Genomic DNA, 8808 nt, shown 5'->3' on the forward strand with positions numbered 1-8808 from the left:
ACCCCGACTGGGAGTTCGGTGGAGGTTCCGACCGGATTTGCCGTCACGCGATGACGGGAATACACGGCAATGACAGGCCTAGTTGACCCACCCAGTGTCGCGGTGTCATCCTGAGAAGGCGTGATGCCCGTGAGATCGGGCGTGCGGTTTTCTTCTGGAACTTCGTTCACGACGGAAGACATTATTGCAAGGCTTCTTTCAGGAGAGTTTCCTAGAGACGATTTGCGTCCCCACAGACGGCGCCAATTGTAGAAACTAGGTTTCCACAATGAATTTGTTTATGGAGGGGAACAAATTCAATAGAGCTATCTCTCTAGAAAATAGATCTAAGCCTTGAAATTAGGAGTAAAGAAGAAGAGCTCGAAAGAACTAGGGTTTGTTGTAAAGAGCAAAAAGAGAACTCGGTTATTGTATTAGATTCTGAATGATTTACAATGGAGAAGTCTCCCTTATTTATACATGTTCAGAGATCTCATAATATATTAACTTTCCTTAACAGACGAAGTGAAATATGGAAAACTGCCCTATTGCTTGAGTCGGCCGCCGCACCGAAGTGGATGTCGGTTCCTTCTTCTCCAAGACTATTCTTTATCCGAACTGATTCCCGAAAACCTAATCGATCCCTTAACCGGATTCCCGGTTAGATAATCAATTAACATTTCTGGTTTAGCTCGGTATGATGGGAGTGCTAAATCCCGCACCAACAAAATACTTTGAAATACTCAAACAAGAAAAGTATGAAACCAGGTCTAATCACTAGAACTAAGTTTAACCGTGCCGGTTATGGTTTTACATCGTTTTTTTCTTTGTAATTAACTAATGACCCGGTTGCACAAGGCCCAATGTATTATGGTGAACAAAACATTAAACATTTCTCTCAAACCTACAATTTTACTTGGTTAGTACTGCAGAATCAAGAACTGTTAAATAATCAGATTTTTGTACATTTGTTTTGGGGAAAAATATTACGGTTAAAATATATTTACCATCATCATATGCTCCTCTAGAGTTACAACATCTCAGTTAATAATATCTCACTTTCTCTTGGTTACTTTTGNCTGAATATTACAAAAGCTATGACAAAAAGTCATGCAGTATTTTGTGAAACAAGTCACACAGTTTTAAAAGCTGCAAAAGCATTATAGAAATAGGCCAATAATACAAGCATGACCCATAGATAGTAACCGAATCATCCGCTTCGGTTGGCTTTGTTAAACATCGAAGAGACATCTAACCACGTCCCCGGTGCCCGCGTCCACGGCACCCACGACCACGTGATCTACGTCCCCGTTGTCCTCTCCCTCGAGCAATAAAAGACTCTTGTGTCTCTTTAGCTTTAATGGAAGGTTGAACCGGTCTCTCTCGCAGTAATCTTTGTCCGGAAGGAGTCATATGGTCCATCATTTCAGATTCACTATCAGAATCCTCTGCATCAACTGAATCTCCATCTGAGGGAAGTGAATCCCCATCTGAAAAAGAAGAGCCCAAACGGCTAAACTTATTTTTAGCAAGGACACTTCTTACCTCTCGGTCACTAAGAACATCACTATCTTTTGTGACTGCAACTTCATTAGCTGTTTCAGTATTGCAAACAACCTTAGATAAAACTTGAACTTCCATATTTGTATGGCAATCTGCCACCTTGGTGCATAAATCTGAGACTTGTATTGGTGCAGCCTCAATGGGTAGGGCTGAATCTTCTTGGACTTTGGAGCCTTCTTGAATGACAACATTCATGGATTCATGTTGAAGATTGATTGGAGAGACTAGAGCTGGGGCGGTAGATAAGCTAATATTGGCAGGAGCATTGACCTCATTAGAGACAACTTTGGTGGCTTTTTGATGTGGCAACTTTTGGTTCATGCAACGGGAAGCTTTATGTCCTAACTGTCCACAATCTCCACACTGAACAGGAACCCATGCGTATTCAACATCAACCATAGATATGTTTCCCTTTTTATCCACAGCTGCAATCCTAGGAGGGAATGCTTTACTCAGCTCCACTTCCACCAAGATCTTAGCTTCACCCATTAGAGAAGGATCAAGTCTTGGTTTGTAAGTAGCCATAGGAGCACCTAAACCTGAAGCAATATGGCTAATTCCTGGAATTGAGTAGAGACTGTTCGGAATCTTTTTTTAAGGGTTACCCAAACCGGAATAGTCGAGATATCTGGGATATCAAAAGTATCTGCAGTGGACCAAGGAGCAACAAACATAAGACAATCATCAACATGCCATAAACCTCTTTGAAGAACCCAAGCTCTTGTTGAAGCATCTGGGATGTGGAAGAGAAACTTAGAGTCATCTAATTTGCGGATAAAGATTCTACACTTCCTTCCCCAAATTCTATTGACTACCGCATGAACCAAGCCACCAGAAGGAGGATTACATCTATAGAACTGGCCTAAGACATATTCTTTCTGGTTCTCTAGACCTTGCTTCAAGACATGACTTGGAATTGTTACCTTTGGAGTTCCGTCTTCCATGTAATCCGGTGAAGTAGCTCTATACAGATTCCTTGATGAAGGATCCATTTTAGCAGCCCAATGAAGGATCCATTCTAGAGTTACAACATCTCAGTTAATAATATCTCTCTTTCTCTTGGTTACTTTTGTTTTCTTTAGGGTGTTAATTCTTTCTACTAGACAACTCTCTACGACTCTACCCACTGATGATTTCTTAGGCATTTTAAGTACGTGTCATTTTGTCTCTGCCCATTTTTAAAAATCTTTCAGAACTTGTTTGCCTTTACCCTGCAAATTATTTATATGCGTTGAGCTAGTTGTGAATTTGTGATTAAGAAAGGTAAAACGAGTTCTGCCATGTTTGATTCCAACTAGTCAGAGATCTACTAACCAAAAAAAACATTAATTAACTAGTAAGTACTACATGAACCAAACCCAAAAACATTAACGAAATAATATTGCAGGCCACAAAGAGCCACGCAATATAAAAGGACATCCGATGATATCAAAGTCACTAGTAAGAGGATGGAGCAGGCCAGTAAGGGAACTCAGTTGAACTTATTGGAAGGTTATCTTTTGTGAAGAAGGTAGTGCTAATTTCGGTTGCGATGTCGTGAACACCAAAGTTACGGCCCACATAATAGATAGAGTTAGGCCTGAGTCCAGGAGACGAGCTTGCCGGGACACAGCATGCTTCATTATGTCCAAGAAAGATACAAAGATCTCCAATGTCTCTCGTGTAAACCAAATCACCGCAAATTGTATCCACTCTAAACACCAAAAACCTTTTTGTTGTATGGAAGAGTGTTTCGTCTTCCCAGACCTTGCCTTCCTGGCCGAACCTGCAAACAAGATATCTATATGTGTCAGCATATATTAATAGATTATCAAACTTGTGCATGCATATGTCAAAAGAAATAAGTTATTATGTACCACTTGACGAGGAAATGTTCGCCGGAGGGTGACTCCACCAAGTGGTCCGTTCTGGAACACCAGATGAAGTCTTCCAAATCCGTCCGAAGCACCTTCTTAATATGGTCCGTTTGACTAGACAAGTAGTGGAACTTGGGTTCGAAATATTCCTCTTCCTTGGCGTCGAGATCCAAGGACCAATAGTATTGTCCAGAAGGACCAACAGTGAGAAACTTTTTATTCTTCTTTGAATACATTAGACTCGAGAAAGGGTGTACAGAACCAGAGGTATCGATGTTGATCCATCGAGAGCAAGAGCCGCTGAAGGGCTCGCACAAATACACGTCAGATCCCAAGAACTTGACGGCCACTACCAATTCATGCTTCCTCATGTTACGAGAGTTGGACATTGCCACGTTCTGGATTCGAGAACTAATAGGCAGAGAAGGTAGATGAAGTTTCACCGGGCCAGATGGTGTGTTATTGACCAGCACGAGATTTGTGGAATCATCATCCTCCGATTCCTTCAAGGTAACTCTATATCCATGTTCATGTGGAATTCCATCGGTCATCGCCACTCGGACCTCTTCTCTGAGTCCCTTGTCCTTAATAACGAGTCTCTCTCTGAATTCATCATCGTAGTATACTTGATTACTGGAACAGTTGGTAGCCTTAAGGAGGTGGTCAATCAACAAGTACGGGTGTGTTGGCTTAGAGCAGAACATCCTAACCTTGGTGTTGTTGTGTCTCTGCATGGCCACATATATATAAACAAGTAATCATAGTAAGAACCAAAAGGAAACTCCAAGTTATCACATAACAAATAAAGAACTTACGATGACATTTTTGCAGACAGATGACTTCAAGAGTCGGGTGATGAGCTGAGACATCGTCGAGATAACCCTAAACTATATGTCGTTTCAGAATAATATAATAAGAACGCACCAAGTATACAATCTAAGGAAATGCTTTGATTGTATTGATATTATGATTTACAATATATAGACATACAGTATATACATAAGGGTTTTGTACACAACTAAATTACACATATATCCTTTATTCTATCTCTCTTCTCTATACACAATATATATGGATATAACACTAAATCTAAGGAGATAAATCTTCATTAATAATCCATTTCCTTTTTTTATTATTATTATGGAAACATGAAAATATTATCGTCTTAAGACTATAACAAAGAACAGCTGTCTAGTAAAAACATTGCCGTCTGGTTTAATATCAGCTTAGCAACCTGGTTACTGGTTAGTTAAATGAACAGGTTTGGTCTTAGTTGGGGTTTAGTCCATTTTATGTTTGGCCTTCTTGTCACAAGTTGTATATATTTTTTTTGTTTTTTTAATCAATGAATAACAGATAGTATGTGCGGTATATCATGAATTTGAGTTAAAACCAAAAAAAAAAACTTAAAAGATGATCGTCTGGCTATAGATCTCTTAGCATAGGGAAGTAAAGAAGAAACCATAATCAGTAGTGAAATAACCATATTACTAAGAGTAGAGAGGAATTGGAGAAGGCCAGTAAGGGAACTCAGTGGACTTTAATACACCTTCATTTGTGATGAAGGTTGTGCAAAGTCTGGTGGCGATATCGTAAACACCAAAAGTATACCCTACAAAATAGATGCAGTTAGGCTTGAGCCCAGGAGACGAGCTCGCGGGGACACAAAGAGCTTCACCATGTCCAAGAAATATACAAAGATCTCCAATGTTGTCTGTGTATGACAATACTTTGAATTCTTTCTTTGGGTCATCCGTTCTAAACACCATGAACCGTTTTGTTATGTGCTCGAATGTCATCACTCCGTTGATATTCTTGAAAGAGTCTCCACTGTACCTTAAATCACCAATAATGGATCAAACTTATATTTCATTTGCAATAACTCAAAAACAGGACCGGACGACCAGCCAATTTGAACTGGCCAAATCCAATGGTGCGGTCTATGTTTTAGTTGTAAGCTTTATCTGCGCATGAAACCAGCCAGGGGAGCAGTAAACAAACTTATTCTCATAGCAAATATCTAGTCCTTGGTACCGTTAAAATCATGTTTACAAACGTATTCAAAAATTTCTAAGAATTAAGCTAACTAGAAACAGATTCAAGAGTCACATTATATATGTTTTCAAATACTTTGAAATACTCAAACAAGAAAATTATAAAACGAAGTCTAATCACTAGAACTAAGTTTAACCGTGACCGGATTACTCATCCAGTTTGACTACCTGTCATAGTTTTAAATTGTTGTCTTTTCGTAACAAGTGATCCCGTTTAAATTTGCACAATGCCCGGATTATCCTAGGGTAAGGAAAACATTAAACAAAGAGTTTCTTCTCTCAAACCTACCATTTTTACTTGGTTAGTAGAATGAAAATTATTTGAATCAGATTTGTGTACATTTACTTTAGGATACGGTACCGGTTAGGATATAATTACCATTTGACGAGGAACTTTTCGCCAGAGGGTGACTCCACCAGATGGTCTGTCCTCAAAAACGAATCCAACTCATGCAAATACTCGTGCATCAAAGATCTAGGAATATTTACATTCCACGTAGTATTAAACTTGGGGTGGTTACCCTTCTTGAAGTGGAGATGCAAGGAGCACCAGTATTCGCCTCCAGGAGTTGGAATGTAGAACCTTTTATCTTTTTTGGAATACATGAGACTCGAGAAAGGGTTTATAGAGGCTGGCGTGGTTTTGATATCTATCCACTGCGAGTCGTCGTGACAAGCAGGCCTATAGAGCCTCAGCTGAGATCCCGAGTACTTGACGGCCACTACCCAGTCTTTGTTGTTTAGGTCAGGACGAGAGGACATGTCCAGGCTTTGGATTTGGGATCCTTTAGGAAGAGGAGGCAAATCAACTATCACAGGTTTTGATTTAGGGTCAGAGGGATCTTGGTAATGGATACTGAGGAAAGTTTGTTTTGACATGTGAAATCTCACTCCACTGTCGTAAGATGCACAAGCCATCGCATGACGAACTTCTTCCACAAGTTCCTTGTCCTTAATCAAAATTTCCTGTTCTCTTAAGTGACTTGTGGAACCTGCTGAAACGCATCTGAAGCGACCTTCCGAAGAGTACTGATCAGCCGCGGTGTTTAAGATGAAGTCAATTAATAGATACGGGTAGGCCGGCGTAGAAAACAACCGAACGTTCTTGTGTCTCTGCCCATAGTAGGTACGTTTGATGTAATCAGAAAACAAGAACCAGAAGTAGTAAAAACTAAACCTTGATTGTTATGGAATAAAATAAAAAGCTTACGAGGACATGTTTGCATACAGTGGGCTTCAAGAGGCGGCTGATAATGAGTTGAGACATTGTTGAAAAATGAAAATCTATGTGGGTGATTGGTCTTGTGTCGAAGCTACGCAAAGGGGTACGCCTTGGAGACCAAGCTTTACATTTAAGAACATACATAACATATTCTCAAGGAAAAAACATAATACATTTTGGAATCAAAATATATTGTCATAATTGTTTTGAAAAATTAATCTAAATTTTCATATTTCAAATTATTTGGCTTAATATCTAAAATATTTGAAACGCAAGAAAAGCATCGTTGCTGCAATTCAAAATTGTTCCAGGAAAGAATGAAACACCTAGAACTAGATCACTTATAGCCTTTTCGATGCACAAATCGTCAGAACATTGAAGAGAGTATATATGAACTTTACAAGTACTGCATGTATAAACTATGTCTTTGTTGTGTTGTAAAAAAAACTAACTATATTTCGGAAGAAATAAAAAAACACCACACAAATTTCCATTGAACTTAGAGTAGAAAAGGATTTTAATATTAGCATAGAATGAAAAAAGACACCACATAAAAACTAATGTAATTTTTAAAAAATAAGTATGGGTAGACTAGTAGAGAGAAACTGGAGGAGGCCAGTAAGGGAACTCCAAGTTCCTTAATGGAACGTCTTCTTCAGTGTAGAAGGTAGTGCAAGTTTTGGTGGTGAGATCATAAACACCAAAATTATAGCCCACAAAATAGATGCAGTTACGCTTGAGCCCGGGGCACGAACTGGCCGGGATGCAGAAAGCCTCACTATGTCCAACAAAGATGCAAAGATCACCAATGTCTTCTGTGTAATACACAAACTTTTCATCCCATGATTCGTCCGCTCGAAACACCATAAACTGTGATGCCATGTGCACTAGTGTTTCCACTTTGTTGTGACTGCGCACTAGGTTGTGGCCGTACCTAAAAACACATGGAAGAACAAAATATAAGAGACCATGTTTCATCTCCTTTTGTGTTTGGTGAGCCATTAATTAAATGCATGCCTAGCTAGGGTGAGCAAGACCTAAAACAGTTTGAGTGGAGTAAGTGTCAAATCAAAACAAAATGTGGAGTAACCTATAATATTTTGTATACTTTTTATTCAAAAACAATGTCTTGTATATATACCACTTGACGAGGAATTGTTCACCGGAGGGTGACTCCACCCAGTGATCTGTCCTGGAAGAGGAATTTAGCAGGGTCAATTCAGGCACAACCGACTGAGGAGTGTCATCAGCTAAGAGAATGAACTCGGGATGGTCGCCTTCCTTAAAGTAGAGATCCAAGGAGCACAAGTAGTCGCCTCCAGGAGCTGGAATGTAGAACCTTTGATCTTTCTTGGAATACATGAGACTTGAGAAAGGGTTTATAAACTCGGGCGAGGTTTTAATGTTGATCCCTGATGACCTGGCCTAAAGAGGCTCAACTGAGATCCCCAGGACTTGACACCAACGACCCAGTCTTCACTATTATTTAGGTCACTTGACGAGGACGACACGGCCACGCTTTGGATTCGGAAACCTGTAGGTAGAGGAGGTAGATGAACGCATGCAGGTGGTGATTTGTCATCGATGTGGATATCTAGGGAATTTTTCGAAAGCTTGAATCGCAATCCATGATGTGAAAACCCTACTGTCATGGCATGGCGAACCTCCTCAACCAGTTTCTTATCCCTAATCAATATCTTCCTTACATTGGGAACGTAACCACCTGATTCGCAGGTCTTAATGACGCGACCATCAGGAGAGTACTTGGGGATGTTAAGTACGTAGTCTATCAACAGGAACGGGTAGATTGGTGTAGACGAGAAGGAGCTATCGATCGGGGTTTGTAGTTTGGCGGTAACTCCCATCTCACCATCGGTGCTGTGTGTGTATGCTGTAGACGAGAAAAGACGAACGTTCTTGTGTCTCTACCATGTTTAATTATATCAAAGAAGTCAGACAATAAGAAGAAAAAAAGTTGGAAGGAAAACACCCTAATTATTTCATAGCAATAGAATTCTTACGAGTAATTTTTTGCAGGCAGAGGGATTGAAGAGTCGGTTAATACTACTCTGAGACATTGTTGATACCCTACACTATGTGTTGGGACTTGTGATTTTGATTAGTCGTGTGTCTC

At 39.9% G+C, this 8808-nt stretch overlaps 2 protein-coding genes and 2 pseudogenes across 2 annotated transcripts; all 4 read right to left on the reverse strand.

Annotated features, from left to right (window-relative positions):
• On the reverse strand, positions 1231–2718 carry LOC109127910 (annotated as a pseudogene).
• Positions 2980–4267, reverse strand: LOC104733295. The gene is made up of 3 exons (XM_010452881.1): positions 4214–4267; positions 3399–4126; positions 2980–3307 (listed from the first exon to the last, which is right to left on the reverse strand). Exons 1-3 carry the CDS (start codon positions 4265–4267, stop codon positions 2980–2982), a joined length of 1110 nt encoding a protein of 369 aa, XP_010451183.1.
• On the reverse strand, positions 4889–6370 carry LOC104733296. Its single transcript, XM_010452882.1, has 2 exons — positions 5832–6370; positions 4889–5234 (listed from the first exon to the last, which is right to left on the reverse strand). Exons 1-2 carry the CDS (start codon positions 6368–6370, stop codon positions 4889–4891), a joined length of 885 nt encoding a protein of 294 aa, XP_010451184.1.
• Positions 7266–8539, reverse strand: LOC109127911 (annotated as a pseudogene).

The sequence above is a fragment of the Camelina sativa genome, chromosome 12 (assembly GCF_000633955.1).
Source record: "Camelina sativa cultivar DH55 chromosome 12, Cs, whole genome shotgun sequence".
In the NCBI taxonomy this organism is placed as follows: Eukaryota; Viridiplantae; Streptophyta; class Magnoliopsida; order Brassicales; family Brassicaceae; genus Camelina; species Camelina sativa.

Excerpts from the sequence above, each read along its gene's own strand:
- LOC104733296 (XM_010452882.1), bottom strand. The coding sequence starts at position 6,370 with ATGGCTTGTGCATCTTACGACAGTGGAGTGAGATTTCACATGTCAAAA. Across the intron at positions 5,235-5,831 it reads GAAAAGTTCCTCGTCAAATG|GTACAGTGGAGACTCTTTCA; the intron begins GTAATTATATCC and ends TGGTGATTTAAG.
- LOC104733295 (XM_010452881.1), bottom strand. The coding sequence starts at position 4,267 with ATGTCTCAGCTCATCACCCGACTCTTGAAGTCATCTGTCTGCAAAAAT. Across the intron at positions 4,127-4,213 it reads CTGTCTGCAAAAATGTCATC|AGACACAACAACACCAAGGT; the intron begins GTAAGTTCTTTA and ends GTGGCCATGCAG. Across the intron at positions 3,308-3,398 it reads GAACATTTCCTCGTCAAGTG|GTTCGGCCAGGAAGGCAAGG; the intron begins GTACATAATAAC and ends TCTTGTTTGCAG.